Source organism: Chelonia mydas, chromosome 7, assembly GCF_015237465.2.
Source record: "Chelonia mydas isolate rCheMyd1 chromosome 7, rCheMyd1.pri.v2, whole genome shotgun sequence".
NCBI lineage: Eukaryota > Metazoa > Chordata > Testudines > Cheloniidae > Chelonia > Chelonia mydas.
The window spans coordinates 122,473,213-122,488,959 of record NC_057853.1 but is presented as its reverse complement, the minus strand read 5'-3'; the positions used below and the strand labels follow the sequence as shown (position 1 = coordinate 122,488,959).

Here is a 15,747-nt window from a genome sequence, read left to right as displayed (position 1 = left end):
ATTCAGCATCCTCTGCCCCTCCGTGCGCTTCCCACAGCGAGTCGGCTCAGGCGGGGTCCTGGGGAAGCCAGAGGGTCCTGCCCCCCAACTCCGCAGTCAGACGTGACTCTCAGCCAGCCAGGAAAACAGAAGGTTTATTAGACGACAGGAACATGGTCTAACACAGAGCTTGTAGGTGCAGAGAACAGGACCCCTCAGCTGGGTCCATTTTGGGGGGCAGTGAGCCAGACAACCACATCTGCCCTTCACTCCTTGTCCCCAGCCTGCCCCAAACTGAAACTCCCTCCAGCCCCTCCTCCTCTGGGCTTTGTCCCTTTCCCGGGCCAGGAGGTCACCTGATCCCTTTGTTCTCCAACCCTTTAGCTCTCACCTTGCAGGGGGGAAGGGCCCAGGCCATCAGTGGCCAGGAAACAGGGTGTCGGCCATTCTCTGTGTCCAGACCCCTGCACACACCTGCCCTCTAGGGCTCTGCAACAATCATACCCCGTTATCCCACCCCCTAGATACTTAAGAACTGCATAGGGGAAACTGAGGCAGCCCCACACTATTCAGAGGAAACAATAAGAACAGTCCCGCCTCGTCACACCACCTCCTGCCTGGCTCCCTCCCCCAGCCCTGCCTGCCCCTCCTGGAGCACAAGCGTGTGCCCAAGCTCCCAGCAGCTTGCACCTGCCCCCTGCCCCACCGCTGCCCCCGGCACACAGAGAGCCCATTCAGCAGCCGCCAGGGCAGGAAGTGCTGGGCTTGTGGAATGTGGCCACTTGGCTCCCTCCTGCCCCGGCTGCCTCACTGCAGCCTTGTTCTCGCTGCCTGGCAGAGAAAACATCACAGGGGCGTGCTCACCGGCCCCCCTCACTCCCCGCTGGGGCGCCAGCAGCCTGGCCAGCCCCAGGCGGGAACCATCCCTGCAGCTGGGGCCCCACACAGACAGCAGGGCTGCTGGGCTGAGCCGGGCCGGGGGGAAAGCCCTGGAGATGCTCAGAGTGCTGCTGGGACTGGGAGAGATGGGCTGTCCCGGCGTGCGGGGCTGGGAACGGGGCCTGGCCAGGGCTTGGCCTGCCCTTGGCATCGCTGCAGCCATGCCGCCGGCCCGGGAGCCCTCGGTAACGCCGCCACTGTGCCACGCTCCTGCCGGGATGTCCTGCAGGCTTCCTACACCTGCCCGCCTGGGCCAGCCTACCCCATGAGCAGGGAGCTGCAGGCCCGGGTTAAGGGGCAGAGGGCCCCCAAGCCACACAGAGACATGGGGCCAGGGGGGCTGGCCGGGGGGGGTTGTCAGGCTGCTCCCCCACTCTGGTCCTGCTGGTGGGGCAGGGAGCCCTTGCCTCCCATGTGCTCTGCTGCCGGGGGCGAGCAGGCCAGTGCGAGGAACAGAGCCCCGGGGCCCATCTGCTGGGCTGGTGCCTAAAGCCAGGCCTGCACGAGCCCTTGACAAGTCACGCCAGCTCTCGGGGAGCCCAGCCTGTGGCCCCAAGAAACAAAGGCAGGCTACAGTGTCCTGAGGGGCCCCTGGTCCCCAGCCCAGCTGGTGTGCTGACACGGGGCAGCTTCAAGGGCAGGTGGGGGTTGGCTGGGGAAGCCGAGGTGAGGCTGTCAGCCCCCTGGGGTGCAGGTCCCAGCTTGGTCTCTGCTGTGAGGAATCAGAGATCAGACTGCAGGGGTCTGCCCCTTTGCTAGCCCCAGCCCTACCATCAGACTCCAGCAGCTGTGCTGGGTCCTGGGGGGTCTTGGGGATCCCCAGCGATGGTCTGAGCCCTGCTCCAGGCCAGACCCCCAATACCAGGCCATGCTGTGGCAGTCAGGGTCAGCAGGACCCCCTTGCTAGGGCAGGGTATGTGCAGATCCGGGGCAGAGCAGAGGGGCCAGGGGTCCCTATGGGGCTGGAGGGGGAGCAGGTCTGAGACCTCTCTGATGAGGGGTTGGAATGTGGTGAGCCTGAGGCTCCTGGGAAACCTCTGCCTGGAGCCACCCCCTGTGTGACTCTTCCCCACCCAGGGCTGCAGTCCCAGTCCCTCTCCCTCGCCCCGCGGCCGGCCCGGGACACGAAGCCCCAATACAGACAGCCCCAGCTCGTACCAGCAACCCTTTATTTAAAAAGGTGAATCCACAGCAAACAACAGAGATCTGGGTGCAGCTGGGCCCACGAGTCAGACAGAGCGAGGGGGCTGTATGGCCAGGGGCCTGGGAAACACGCCAGGGACAGAGCCCCTCCCGGCCAACCCAGCGGGCCTCCTGCTTCTAGGCAGTGCCGTCCCTGGGCAGGGCATCGGGGTGAGAGGGGGACCCAGCTTCCTCCGCAGCAGCAGGTTGCAGCCTAGAGGTCTCATTCAGCATGGCCAGGGGCACCTGGCTGGCTCTGCCACAGGGCTCCATCTCCAGCTACCCAGCGCGGCCAGCTCCTGTCCCAGCTGTGCAGAGCAGGCCCTGGGGCCACACGCCGAGCAGTCTGGCTGCAGGCAGCAGGGAGGGTGGGAAAGACCCGCAGGAACTGGGGAGGACAGTGGTGCCCGCGGCACGCCCTGTGCTGACGGGTGGGATCTCCCCAAGGCAGGGATGGGGGCACAGCTGGGAGTCAGGGGCTGCATGCAGGGCGTGCCCGGGGAAAGGGAGGCAGTGGTTGGTGGAGGCACGCAGCTCTCCAGTGCGCTGGGCCTTGGCTATTCACGAGCATCATGGCACGGCCTGAGAACAAGGCAGGCGGGCACCAGGCAGCCCTGGGCCTGTCCACAACACACGGGGAGCCAGCCTGGCTGTACGGGGCAGGAACACGTCTGCCCAGTCCATGTCCTCTCCCAGAGCAGCATGGGGCTGCTGGTCTCTCCATGAGAGGAGGCTGCAGCTCCCCAGTCCTTCTTGGGGTCCTCGCCTGCTCCCTCCAGCCCAAAGCAGCCTCCGGAGGTCCCAGGAGCGAGCTCAGCACCAGGCCCTGCGCACGGGAGCCATGGGGCAGGCTCCTCAGCAAACTGCAAGGGAAACAGAGTCAGTGGCAGAGCAGCCAGGCCCCGGCCTCAGCCCCAAACACCAACCTCTGCCCCCCAGCTCCAGCTCTGTCCCCTGCCCCCGCTGCCTGTGTGTCGGGACACCGATGGGTCATGGCTCCTGCCACTGACACAAACGATGGGGTGTGGGGAGCCCAGGAACGACAGCCAGAAGTCACATGCACTCCTTGTGCTATCTGCGGGCTCTCCCTGGGGTGGGGGTCATGGCCCTCAAACCCAGACAGGCAGCAAAGGGTTAACTCTGCAGCCAGGCATCAGAAGGGCCCCCTCATCCTTGCCCTTTGTTCTCTGTTGTCTCACCCCCATCCAGGTGTAGAGTCACCTGGCCAGAACCCCTACGCCCAGCTCAGAAAGGCCTTGCTGACACATGCAACTCACAGGAGAAGGGTGTGCACAAGGCAGGGGGCTATCCCCTGGGGTCTGCACTCATCTGGACTCTCTGGAGCACCACTCGGAGACCCAGGGCGCTGCAGCCCAAGGACCCTGTCTCAGAGCCATGCAGCTCGCCCTTGGGAAAAGCAGAGCCTCGGGCCAGGCATGTTAACGGGGGCAGAGCCAACAAGACTGTGTACTGCCTGGGGGCATCGAAGCCCCCTGTAATGCCATGAGCCCAGGGTAGGCAGCCCCTTCCCATCCCCCGGCCACCCCAGCCTGCGCCCTGCAGCTCAGAGCACACAGGGAGAGTTTGAGTTGAGCCCTGGATACAGTCTGCAGGGGAGCCCTGCCCTGGATGCTGCCCAGACCCCAGACAGCACAGGCCCGGAACAACCCTGTTCCCAGGTGTGGGGGGCACTGGGGACCTCCAGCCCTCGGGCTCTCTATGCCAGTACACGGCCTCATCCTGCCTGTGGCACATCCGGCACTCAGCTCCCACAGCGTCCCCTGAGCCAGGACCCTGAAACTACAGAGCTCTCACCTCCAGGCTCGACTCCCTCCCTCGGGTCCTGCCACTGCTTCTCCGGCGTCCAGGGCCGTGGGGGGGGAGCCTGCAGCCGCTGGCCTTTCCCAGGGGGCCTGGGGCTGGGCTCAGAGCAATCTCCAATTTCCCAGCACAATTCCATCCAAAGTGTAGCTTCCTCCGGGCCTGGCTGGCAGCCCCATTCCAGCCCTTGCAGCCAGTCCATCCCCGGGGCCTCGTGGCTGGAGGAGGGGTCAGGAGAGGAGTCAGAGCTGGGGGTTTCCGAGGGTGTGCTGGAGCCGGTCAAGTTCCCCGAGCTGTCAGCTCTCGGGTGGGGGGCCACAGGCCAGGCTGATCCACCCCCTGGCTCCCCATGCCTTCGCAGAGAGCTCTGGAGGTCGCTGGGGTGAAAGGCACTTCACCGGGTTGCAGCCAAGCGAGGTCACCAGGCCCGGGAAAACCAGGGGCCTGAGAGATGGGTACAGACGTGGGGGGAGGGGGCAGCGCTCCTGGAACAAGGCACAGCCCCCAGCCGCGGCGTCTCCAGAGTCGCTCTCTGCCTCCTTCGCAGCGCTGGGCTCCCGCTGCCAGTCCAGCTCACAGCGCCCAGGGCACGTCATGCCCGCCCAGCTCCAGGGGCAAGAGCAGCGCCGCATCGATGGCACCAGGGTGAAAGTCTGTAAAAAATCTAAGGCACTTGCTGCGCCTTTGCCCGGGGGCTCCTCTGCGCTGCCCAGAACGCCTTGGCACAGCCGCTGCCCAGGGGCCGGGGGCACGGCCCTGAGTCACCGCCCGTGGAATCAGCCCGCGGAGCAGGGAGGCCAGCACTTCCCTTGCACCCCAAGCAGTACAGGCCTGGCTTGCCCTGCCGGAGGGGCCCTCCACGGGGGATCTTCCGAAGGTGGAGCCGTCTCGTCTCGGCGGGTCTCTGCTTGGTTACGAAACCTGCCTGTCTTTCCCTTGAATTTCCTTATTGGGCTAAATTCCACCAACTTCAAATCCGTCCCACCCTGCAACGTCAGCTGGGCACAGTGTCTTTCACTTCCCGCCCTCTCCAGCTGCACTGGGGTTAAACAACGGCTGCATGCCACCCCAGAGGTAGCTGCACTTCCCTGGCAGGTGGGGAGACCCCTGTGCACAGTTTGCCAGGGGCTGCGTGGCCTCTGCAAAGAGAAGGGCACTAGGGAGAGGCACACCCCCGAGCAGGAGGCTGAGCTGAAGGGGGCTCCCAGGCTGCCCTGACATACCCGGGCCTGGAACATCTTGCATGGCCCAGCCCCTGCTCCCTCCGCCCGCATCCATGAGTCAGGGCTGGGCATGGGCAGCAGCAGTGAACAAGGGCTTTGCCCTGCTGGGGCCTCACTCCCTGGGAATGTGTGGCCGGGGAAAGGGTGGTGGCTCTGGACTGGCACTCGACTCCCCGTCCCGCCACATGCCACCCGCCCAGCCTAGGAGGGGGCCGCATCTGGGGGCACAGTTCTGTCCCTGAGCGGATGGGGCAGGAGCAGGGGCTGCATGTGGGGGCAGGGGAGAGTGAGGGCTCAGCCCCTGGGAGGGGGGGAGGTCTCAGAGCACAGCAGGGGGTCCCACTAGGGAGCTTTGGGGGGTCTCTGGGCAGTCGGTTCTCATAGATCAGGGCTTCTCCCTGGGCGTTTCCAGCCTGGGGAGGGGCTGATCCTGGGAAGCTCATCCTGGCTGGGCAGTGGGTGCTAGGAGGGGCTCCTGGGGTGCCAGAGCAGCCCCTGGCCCTGAACTCCCCTCCCTCCCTGACAGCCATGGGGGCCTGCTCCCTCCTGTCCCAGCCCCACAGCCCAGGCTCCCCGTGCCCAGCCGCCCCCTGCAGAGCGAGTGAGCGGAGACCCAGAGCCAGCACCCACCTGTGAGAGCCGGAAGGGGGGAGCCCGAGGGCCAGCAGCCCCCACCTTTGGGCAATCGGGGCTGGGGTTCTTTGGCTGAGACTAGCCTGTGTCTGTCCGTCCTCCGGGGCGGGGGGTCCCTGTGTCTGGGGGCTGCGGGTCCCTGCCTAGCTAGGGGAGCCGTCAGGCCGGGAGTGGTCGGTCGGTCTGTCTGTCCTGGGGGCGATCCGTCCCTGGTGGAGGCCGAGGGGCTCTGTCCGTCGGTCTGTCCCGGGGGCGATCCGTCCCTGGTGGAGGCCGAGGGGCTCTGTCCGTCGGTCTGTCCCGGGTGGGCTCCGTCCCTGGTGGAGGCCGAGGGGCTCTGTCCGTCGGTCTGTCCCGGGGGCGATCTGTCCCTGGTGGAGGCCGAGGGGCTCTGTCCGTCGGTCTGTCCCGGGGGCGATCCGTCCCTGGTGGAGGCCGAGGGGCTCTGTCCGTCGGTCTGTCCCGGGGGCCATCTGTCCCTGGTGGAGGCCGAGGGGCTCTGTCCGTCGGTCTGTCCCGGGGGCCATCTGTCCCTGGTGGAGGCCGAGGGGCTCTGTCCGTCGGTCTGTCCCGGGGGCCATCCGTCCCTGGTGGAGGCCGAGGGGCTCTGTCCGTCGGTCTGTCCCGGGTGGGCTCCGTCCCTGGTGGAGGCCGAGGGGCTCTGTCCGTCGGTCTGTCCCGGGGGCGATCCGTCCCTGGTGGAGGCCGAGGGGCTCTGTCCATCGGTCTGTCCCGGGGGGGCTCCGTCCCTGGTGGAGGCCGAGGGGCTTGGTCTGTCCCGGGGGCGATCCGTCCCTGGTGGAGGCCGAGGGGCTCTGTCCGTCGGTCTGTCCCGGGGGCGATCCGTCCCTGGCGGGGCCGAGGGGCTCGGTCTGTCCCGGGTGGGCTCCGTCCCTGGTGGAGGCCGAGGGGCTTGGTCTGTCCCGGGGGCGATCCGTCCCTGGTGGAGGCCGAGGGGCTCTGTCCGTCGGTCTGTCCCGGGGGCGATCCGTCGCTGGCGGGGCCGAGGGGCTCTGTCCGTCGGTCTGTCCCGGGGGCGATCCGTCCCTGGTGGAGGCCGAGGGGCTTGGTCTGTCCCGGGGGCGATCCGTCCCTGGTGGAGGCCGAGGGGCTCTGTCCGTCGGTCTGTCCCGGGGGCGATCCGTCCCTGGTGGAGGCCGAGGGGCTCTGTCCGTCGGTCTGTCCCGGGGGCGATCCGTCCCTGGTGGAGGCCGAGGGGCTCTGTCCGTCGGTCTGTCCTGGGGGCGATCCGTCCCTGGTGGAGGCCGAGGGGCTCTGTCCGTCGGTCTGTCCCGGGGGCCATCCGTCGCTGGCGGGGCCGAGGGGCTCTGTCCGTCCGTCTGTCCCGGGGGGCTCCGTCCCTGGCGGATGGCGCGGATGTCAGACGATGTCGCGGTGGCCCCGGCAGCGGCGCGCCAGGCAGTAGAGGCCGGAGAGCAGGTGCAGGGCGGCGGCCAGCGCGGCGCAGGCGGCGGCGGCCAGGTAGGCGCGGTAGAGGCAGGGCTGGCTGTAGCCCGGCAGGCTGCAGTAGCTGTGGCGAGCCGCCTTGTGGCCCATGACGCCCGCGGCCGCCGCGTAGAGCCCGGCGCCCAGCGCCAGGTCGTGCGCCGCGTTGGTCAGCAGCCAGCGGGCGCCCAGCAGCGGCACCAGCGCCCAGCGCCCCAGCAGGCTGAGGCCGGAGAGCGCCAGCGCCAGCAGCCAGGCCAGCACGGCGGCGAAGAGCGCGAAGTGCGCCGCCCCCTCGTACTTGTGCGCCGCCACCGTGCCCCAGCAGGCGGCGCCCAGGAGCAGCTGCCCCAGGCGCAGCGGGGCCAGCGGGCTGCGCAGGAAGGGCCGGTGCAGGCTCAGCGGCCCGCGGGCGGGCGGCCCGGGCGGCGGCGCGGCGGGCGGCGCGGGCGGGGGCATGGCGCAGCGCTGGGGCCTCGGGCCGCTCCCCGTCCGTCCGCCCGTCCCGGCAGCCACTTCCTCCGCGCTCGGCTGCCAAACATCTGGCGCCTAACGGTCCTGCCTGCGCCGGGCGCCCTGCCCGGCCCCGCCCCGCCTCGGCCCAGCCCGGGACGTGCCGGAGGCTCCCTGCAAGGGGCTGGCTCCGCCGCGGAGCCGGCCCCCAGCGCGCCCAGCGCGGCCCCCGGCCTGGCCTCTCCCGGCTGCGGGCCCGGGGCGCTCTCGGCGGGGGGCGCAGGGAGAGGCCAGGCCCGCACGACCCGCCGCTGCTGGGGGCGGCAAGAGCCCTGGGGGCTGCCGCTTCCAGCGAGAGCCCCGAGCGCCTCCCCGTGTCTCCCCCGGCGGCTGTGGCCACGGAGCCGGGCGTCCCCAGCCCTGCCTGGGGTCCCCAGCCCCGTTACAACGCCGGGCGTCCCCAGCCCTGCTGGGCGTCCCCAGCCCCATTACAACGCCAGGCATCCCCAGCCCCACCGGGCGTCCCCAGCCCTGCTTGACGTCTCCAACCCCGTTACAACGCCGGGCATCCCCAGCCCTGTCACAACGCTGGGCGTCCCCAGCCCTGCTCGGCCTCTCCAGCCCTGCCTGGCGTCCCCAGCCCCATTACAATGCCAGGCATCTCCAGCCCCATCAGGCGTCCCCAGCCCTGTCACAATGCCAGGCGTCCCCAGCCCCATTACAATGCCAGGCATCTCCAGCCCCATCGGGCATCCCCAGCCCTGTCACAACACGGGGCGTCCCCAGCCCCGTTACAACGCCGGGCGTCCCCAGCCCTGCTCGGCATCCCCAGCCCTGCCTGGCGTCCCCAGCCCCATTACAATGCCGGGCATCCCCAGCCCTGTCACAACGCCGGGCGTCCCCAGCCCCGTTCAGCATCTCCAGCCCTGCTGGGCATCCCCAGCCCCGCCACCAGGCTGGGCATCCCCAGCCCTGCCAGGCATCTCCAGCCCCGCCAGGCGTCCCCAGCCCTGTCACAATGCCGGGCGTCCCCAGCCCCGCTCGGCATCTCCAGCCCCGCCGGGCGTCCCCAGCCCTGTCACAATGCCGGGCTTCTCCAGCCCCGCTCGGCATCTCCAGCCCCGCCGGGCATCCCCAGCCCTGTCGCAGTTCCGGGTGTCCTCGGCCCCATCAAGCATCCCTAGCCCCACCCCTGTGCCAGGCGTCGCCAGCCCCGTCACAACGCCGGGCATCCCCAGCCCCGTCACCATGCTGGGCACCTCCAGCCCCACTGGGTGTCCCCAGCCCCACCATCACGTCGGGTGTCCTTGCCCCAGCCCTACGCCAGGCATCCCTAGCCCCACCACTGCGTCAGAGCAGACTTGTGCTCCCTTAGTTCAGTGCCTTCTCTCTGAGTGCCCAAAGCCTGATTCTTCAGAGAAAGGCATAAATCCCTGCCCCCCGTGCCCAGCTCTGGCCAGCGGTGTTGCAGCCCTGTGGGTCTCAGGACATGGGAGGGACAGGGTGGGTGACATCATATCTTTTATTGCACTGATTTCTATGGGTGAGAGACGGGCTTTCCACCGACATGGGGCTCTTCCTCGGGAAGCATGCGCGTCTCTCTCACCGGCAGAAGTTGGTCCAGTGAAAGATATTCCCTCCCCACTTGTCTCTCTACTGTGCCTCACTGTCCAGCTACCTCACAGGAGAGGTGTGAAGCAAGGACAGGCCTTCCTGACCCCAGCTGCTGATTTCCTTTGCCCTGAAGCATGAGGATGTAGAACTCATCCATCACTCCCATGTACTCACAAACATCTCACCGCTTCGCTGCAGCAGTGAGCCCAGCCCTATGCCCAGCCACAAGCCAGCATGGTGAAGGACCGGGTCCTCTTTCCTTTGGTAAGTAAAGCTCAGCCCACCACAGTCTGGTCAGCGCTTCCTGCTAGTTTCTGAGAGGCTCTCGTTAATGAGTGCAGGCTCCAGGCTGCCTGGTCTGTTTGTCTTTTACCTGTAACCTGTCTGTAAATCCTTTGACTTGCCTTTGTCTGAATCCTTAACTCGAGCTCTGCTAAATAAACTTCCGTGTGGTTTTATGAGAGTCCCGTGAGCGTGCTGCGGAGAGGGTGGGACTGAGGAGAAGCCAGTGAACTGTGGCGTGCTGCTTCCGTGCTGCAGGGGCTGGGTGCTCTGGGGTAACAACATGGGGCGCGGGAACTGCTGGCCTGCAGAGGGAAGGAGCCTAGTGGGGAGCACGTGTTGCCTGCAGCTGGTAGTGTTGGCAGAGTTTCCCCCGGTGGGCACTGCCAGGGATCCACAGGGCCGGGTCTGTTCTCCAGCCTGTAAGTAGTCCCTTGGGGGGCCAAACCCTAAAGGTTCACATTGGCCCATGTGGGCAGGCCCGTGGCCTCCAAGACTCCATGCACCAGCCCTCCTAGCTCCTGGGCTGGGAGGCATCTTCCCTCTGCAGACAGACCCTGAGGGGCAGGTCTAGGCCTTGACAGGATTCGTCTGCTCTGACAGGCAGTGCTGAGCTGGAGGGGATGGGATGTCAGAGCCAGCCCTCCCCCATCCTCCAGGCATAGGGTTATCGACAGGTCAGTGAGCGCCCCTCTCCCAGCCCCACAGCATGTGTGTGGAACATGAGCCATCTACACCCCCCGCCCCCTCTCCCCAGCTGACCAGCGCTGAGGAAATCCCCTGTACTGCAGGATCCTAGCTGCTGGATGGATCAGTGTCCTTCCTGAGCATCCTCCCACCATGTGCCCCGGCGGGCGCACCCTGCTTTCTTCTGGCTCACTCATTCGGGACAGAAACGCTGCGCCAGGAAAGGGAGAGGATTCCACCCAGCCGTTCATCGAAGCGTTTCTTCTGTTACTCAGGGAGGCCGATAAACCCATTTCCTCCCGTGCTGCGTTCATCCGTGACGCTTGCACAACATTGCTTGGTTTTCATATTGCAAATGAGCCAGCCCCTCTGTGTACTGCCCCGGCTCAGGGCCTCTCCCCAGGCTCCCTACAGCCTCAGGTGATGCTGGCAAAATGTGTCGCCTCCCCCGGGCCACTGGTGGATAGCAGCCTTCTACAGGTGGCAGCGAACGAGGTTACTCCTTGAGCTCAAGCAGCAGGGTTGTGCTACAGATCTGAAAATCCCAGGTTCAAAAACTGCAGGTTACTGTTAGAATCTCCTTCATCCCTCTGCAAAGTCTGTAGGGAAGATCCCCCAGTGCAGGGCTCCAGCAGCTCCTGTTCATGCCGTCAGGCGGTGTGGCGGGTCTGAACTAGGCTGCAGCAGGGGCTGGGACACGGGAGGTAGGGGGCCTTTCCGTCTGGGCAGCCTTGAGTGCACCGGTGGCTGCTCAGTCGCCCAGGCGAGGGGCAGTGTGACCCCTGGGAAGAACCTGGGATACCGTGAGCTGCAGGCGCAGGAAGCCTCCAAAGTCCCCAGCAGCCGCACGGACCCACAGAGGGCAGTGGCTGAGCCTGGGCGGGGCAGGGAGCTGGAAGGATACGGCCTTCGTCTGCAGCCCGTTAAAAAGCCGCCAAGCTGCAGCCGTTAGCTGAGAAGCAGGAAGTCCCATCCTCATAATCCATCTACATGACCGTAAAACAATGTCAGATCCGGCTGGGGAGAAGGAGACCCCGTCCCAGTGGCCCCCACAACCACCAGATAGAGACACGGCTTTTAAGGTGGTTAAAGAAAATTTAGTTCGATAGCGTCTGTCTGGCAAGAAACCACTTCTCAATAGTCGTGCTTGTGAACTGTTCCTTTCTGTATTGTTTTGTCATTATGGTCCCCGCTTCCCTATTGTTTATCTGTCTGGTCTCTGGTTCTTTGACTGTTGCTGTCTGTTACATAATTAATTTTGCTAGGTGTAAATTAAGATGGTGGGATAGGATTGGTTAAAAATTTTTGTTACACTATGTTAGGATTGGTTAGTAAAATTTTAGTATAATGATTGGTTAGGGCACAGCTAAAAAGGACTCAAATTTCACGATATAAACTGGGGTCCAAAAGGAAGTTCTTTGGGAACCAACTCCAGGACACACCCCCAAGATCAGAGCTGCCAGACCTCAACACCCTGCCAATGACACCGGGCAGAAACTGGAGTCCCCCGGATGGACCTGATCCTGACTGGCCATCCAGAAAAGTTCACCTGTCTTATTGGGAGTGGTGAGCACTGTGTGTGGGGCGTGTGCAGTCTGGTTTGGTGACTGTTCATAAATAGAGGTGATGTAGGATATTACAGTGTAAGGCTCCTTCACTGGTCAAAGGCCCTGCACACCTTCAGAAGTAGGATACACCCGGAGCCCTACACATTGGGAAAGGGTGTGGGTACTTACATTGACCAGGTTAGTGACACCCTGAGCCCGAGGGACTGGGTACGGGCGGCCCTGAGCCCGAGGGACTGGGTACGGGCGGGTGCTTTTCGCCTGGATCTCTACGGACTGGGAAAAGGTGGGGTGCCCTAACGTGTGCCGGGAACAGAGCTTCTCACTGCAAAGCATTTCACAGCCTGGGTTGTGCAACCGGCTGCAGGCTCCTGGGCGGGGCCCCCCGAGCGGGATGGGGGGGGCGGCTGCAGGTTCCTGGGGGGGGGTCCCGGGCGGGATGGGGGGGGGCGGCTGCAGGCTCCTGGCACTGCGGCTGGACAGGGCCCCGAGCGGGATCGGGGGCGAGGCCGGCCGGCTGCAGGTTCTTGGGTGGGGGGCCCCGAGCGGGATGAAGGGGGCGGCCGGCTGCAGACTCCTGGGCGGGGGGGCCCCGAGCGGGATGGGGGTGGGCGGCTGGCTGCAGGCTCCTGGGCGGGGCTCCGAGCGGGATCCGGGTGGGGGGGGGGGCGGCTGCAGGCTCCTGGGCAGGGCCCAAAGCAGGATCCTGGGGGGGGGCGGCCGGCTGCAGGCTCCTGGGCGGGGGGGCCCCGAGCGGGATGGGGGGCGGCTGCAGGCTCCTGGGCAGGGCCCAAAGCAGGATCCTGGGGGGGGGGCGGCCGGCTGCAGGCTCCTGGGCGGGGGGCCCCGGGCGGGATGGGGGGGCGGCTGCAGGCTCCTGGGGGGGGGTCCCGGGCGGGATGGGGGGGCGGCTGCAGGCTCCTGGGGGAGCGCTCCGCGCTTCCCCCCGCCAGCAGCTGGTCACCGCTTGCCTATTGACGTCACTGAGTGCCACGTGTTTCCCCGAGAGGCGCCAGGCGCCGCCCCTCCCCCTGTGCGGGGCCTGATTGGGCGGCCGGTGTCTCCGCGTTCGGCTCGGGAAGGCGGGACGCGGATGGCCGCGGCCGCTGATTGGCTGGCAGGCGGGGGGCGGGGCTGCGGTCCTTGCTCGGGGCGGGGGGTTCGGGCCGGAGCCCAGAGCCCGGCCCGGCCGCGGAGCCGCCGCCGCGAGTCGCGTGCGCAGGTAGCCGGGCCGGGGCGCTCGGGGCGGGTCCGGTCCGGTCCGGTCCGGTCGGGCCCGGCCGGGGCGCTCGGGGCGGGGTCCGGTCCGGTCGGGGCGGGGTCCGGTCGGGCCCGGCCGGGGCGCTCGAGGCCCCCCGCCGCCAGCCCCCCCGAGCCGGGGCCGGTCGCGGGCAGGCCCGGGGCTGGCTCGCTCCGCGGGCGGGCGGGCGGGCGCGGAGCGGCGCTGGCGCCTGGGGCCGAGGCGCGTCTACACTGGCGTTGAACCCCGCCGCTGCCTGCGCCGGGGCCGGGCTCGGTCACTGCCTCTCGCCCTTGGGGCTGGAGCGCCCGCACCCAGCCCCGGGGCCAGCTGGCACGGGCCAGCCCTGGGCTTGTAGCTGCCGTGTAGACGCACCCGGAGAGCCCAGGGCCACCGGTCATTGGAGCGCGACCCCCACGGCTCGCGGCCCGCCGGAGAAGGCAGCGGCCCCCCTTTCCTAGGGCTGCCCGAGGGCTATGGGGCTGTTGTGTCTAGGGGATGGTGGCTCGGGTCCAGCCCTGCTCAGCCAGCCCAGGCAATGGGGCCCCTCTGGGCTCCAAAGGCAGCGCAGCCAGGCAGGGAAATATCTCGCTCTTCTCTTTCCCAGCTGGCCTTGGGCCCCTGGCTAGTAACACTGGGCAGATGTTATGGGTGCAGGCTGCAAAATCCCCTAGGCTCCCCCCTCCAGTCCCAGCAGGGGAGCCCCGGGGGATACAGGCTGAGGGAGGGAGTGGGACACCCAAACCCTTCTCGCGGCCTCATCCTGTTCCCTTCCTTCCCACAGCTTCTCCTCTGGCCCCACGGGGGCAGACCCATGGGCACCCCAGCCTCTGTGGCATGTGACCCCCTGCAGCGCCAGGCTCCTGAGGCCCGTGCCCGGAAAAGAGCTTCTGCCAACATCTTCCAGGGCGTGGGGCTGCTGCAGCTGCGGCAGCTGTTCCGGAGCAGCGGGGACGCACGGGCCGAGGAACGCGCCCAGCTGGTCTTGGGCTATGCGGGCGACCGGCGCACGGCCCAAGCCCTGCGCCAGCTCAGGGGCAGGCAGAGGAGGGGGCGGCTGCCCCCCCAGCTGAGCCCAGCAGCTCAGGACAGCAACCACCCAAGGTACAGGCTGGGCCCAGGGCCCTGAGCATGCGGAGCGGCCAGCACAGCCTCCTGTGGGGAGACTGCACTGTGGGGTGGGGCTCTGGGGAGAAGGGGGGCAGTGGCAGGTCACCCCACAAGCCCTGGTGGGGGCACGCCTGGCCTGTGTGATTCAGGGGCTGGCCCAGGGTAGACTGAATGAGCTACCCCCAAGCACAAAAGACTATCCCAGTGCCAGGGCCCTTCCTTGGACCTGCTGCCTCCCCCACAGCCCCCCCAGCACTGGGGGTAACAGACTCCAAACCTGTCCCTAGCTCCCAGCTGGCCTGGCCCAGGAGGGGAGCCCCCCCACAGCAAGGCCATGGGGAGGGCATGGCTGGAAGGGGCAGCCTAGGCTAGGGAGCTCCTTTGCCCTCAGGGAGGCTGGGCTAGCTGCCTCTGCGGCAATTCCAGCTCCACCCTCGCGCCTGGGGCAGGGATGCCCCATGTGTTCCTGGCCAGGCATCCTCTGCCCCTCACACTGGCTCCATTTGTTCCCCTACAGGCTCGAGGACAGCAGCTCCCCTGGCGCAGACCCTGGCAGCACCCCGAGGCTGGAGGGGCCCAGCAGGACAGGTCCAAGGACCAGGCAGAGGAAGAGGGGGCAAGGGCCCACAGGGTACCTGCACCAGCTCAAGCAGTGAGGGGGGCAGCTGGTGCTGGCCAGGCTCAGCCCCACACACTGGCAGAGACACAGGGCGGGTGTTCTGTCCCCCCTGGCTAGAGCTGGGCCAAGCAGCTGCAGATTCCCCTCCCTCCCCCACAGTAGGTGAAGGGAGAGGGGAGCAGAGTGAGGGGTCCCTGGGGGGAAGCGAGCCACCCATCACTGTGGGGAGCAGCCAGCCTAGGGCAGCTGCAGCCTGGGCTGCGAGTGGGCCTTGCAGCCACCCCCCATCCAACACGAACCTGCCCTGAAGGCCCTTTGCTGAGGGGCTGGGGCCAGGGCCTCTGGGACCCGAGTGGTGCTGAGCCTTGTGCTGGCAGCTAGACTGGAGCCCAAATGGGGAGGGGAGTGACCCACAAGCAGGCAGCCCTTCCCCCACCTCCAGGCCTGGCTGGAGGGGTACATGTGGGGCAAATGCAGTCAGCACCAGAGCTGGCTTTCTAGGGCGCCCCTCTGCCTGGGGTCCAAGTCCCATGGGTGAGCCCCACCCTACAAGGGACAGCCCAAGGAAAACACCTGATGCTTGTTGAATACAGCAGGAGAGAATGTGTAATAAAAGCCAGAGCAGTAACCCAGCTGCGAGACCTGTACATGCCTCCCAGTCTGCTGCTGTCTGCACTGCCAGGATTTACTGCAGGCCTGGCCCGCTCCGAGAGGGGAGGACCAGGGAGACACACCTACTTGGGGTGAGGCTCTCACTACAGCATGACACAGCCAGGGCACCTCCGTACAGCAGCCCAGCGGGGTGCTCAGCCTGGCAGGTGGGGTGTAAATGCCAGCATGTTGTTTTGTCTGTTCAGATCCCTGGGCACCGTCCCACTCAGCCCATTGCACTGTGAGACTCCCCAGGCCCTGGCTGTGCTCCTGCAGGACAAGGGCTGTGGAAAGGCCAGGGGA

At 66.9% G+C, this 15,747-nt stretch overlaps 3 protein-coding genes across 6 annotated transcripts; 1 reads left to right on the top strand and 2 right to left on the bottom strand.

The window, feature by feature from the left end:
- Window positions 1-2,070: 2,070 nt before the first annotated feature.
- On the bottom strand, window positions 2,071-7,813 carry MARVELD1 (MARVEL domain containing 1). The gene is made up of 2 exons (XM_037904932.2): window positions 3,916-7,813; window positions 2,071-2,963 (listed from the first exon to the last, which is right to left on the bottom strand). Exon 1 carries the CDS (start codon window positions 7,680-7,682, stop codon window positions 7,158-7,160), a length of 525 nt encoding a protein of 174 aa, XP_037760860.1. The 5' UTR covers window positions 7,683-7,813; the 3' UTR covers window positions 2,071-2,963; window positions 3,916-7,157.
- Window positions 5,439-7,080, bottom strand: LOC122466680 (basic salivary proline-rich protein 1-like). Its single transcript, XM_043551970.1, has 2 exons — window positions 5,978-7,080; window positions 5,439-5,445 (listed from the first exon to the last, which is right to left on the bottom strand). Exons 1-2 carry the CDS (start codon window positions 7,078-7,080, stop codon window positions 5,439-5,441), a joined length of 1,110 nt encoding a protein of 369 aa, XP_043407905.1.
- Window positions 7,814-11,777: 3,964 nt separating the features above from the next.
- AVPI1 (arginine vasopressin induced 1) lies at window positions 11,778-15,440 on the top strand. 4 transcript variants are annotated; one of them, XM_027817279.3, is made up of 3 exons: window positions 11,778-11,825; window positions 13,849-14,168; window positions 14,692-15,440. In XM_027817279.3, exons 2-3 carry the CDS (start codon window positions 13,879-13,881, stop codon window positions 14,828-14,830), a joined length of 429 nt encoding a protein of 142 aa, XP_027673080.2. In that variant the 5' UTR covers window positions 11,778-11,825; window positions 13,849-13,878; the 3' UTR covers window positions 14,831-15,440. The 4 variants fall into 4 exon arrangements, with proteins under 4 accessions (XP_027673080.2, XP_007052869.2, XP_037759785.1 ...); XM_007052807.4 differs by lacking the exon at window positions 11,778-11,825 and adding an exon at window positions 11,914-12,004; XM_037903857.1 differs by lacking the exon at window positions 11,778-11,825 and adding an exon at window positions 12,273-12,347.
- Window positions 15,441-15,747: the final 307 nt, after the last annotated feature.

Bases quoted from the DNA above. Each gene is read 5' to 3' on its own strand.
- LOC122466680 (XM_043551970.1), bottom strand. From the start codon at position 7,080: ATGGCCCCCGGGACAGACCGACGGACAGAGCCCCTCGGCCTCCACCAG.
- MARVELD1 (XM_037904932.2), bottom strand. From the start codon at position 7,682: ATGCCCCCGCCCGCGCCGCCCGCCGCGCCGCCGCCCGGGCCGCCCGCC.
- AVPI1 (XM_037903856.2), top strand. From the start codon at position 12,918: ATGGCCGCGGCCGCTGATTGGCTGGCAGGCGGGGGGCGGGGCTGCGGT. The intron at 13,047-13,848 runs GTAGCCGGGCCG...TCCTTCCCACAG, and splicing joins GCCGCGAGTCGCGTGCGCAG to CTTCTCCTCTGGCCCCACGG. The intron at 14,169-14,691 runs GTACAGGCTGGG...GTTCCCCTACAG, and splicing joins CAGGACAGCAACCACCCAAG to GCTCGAGGACAGCAGCTCCC.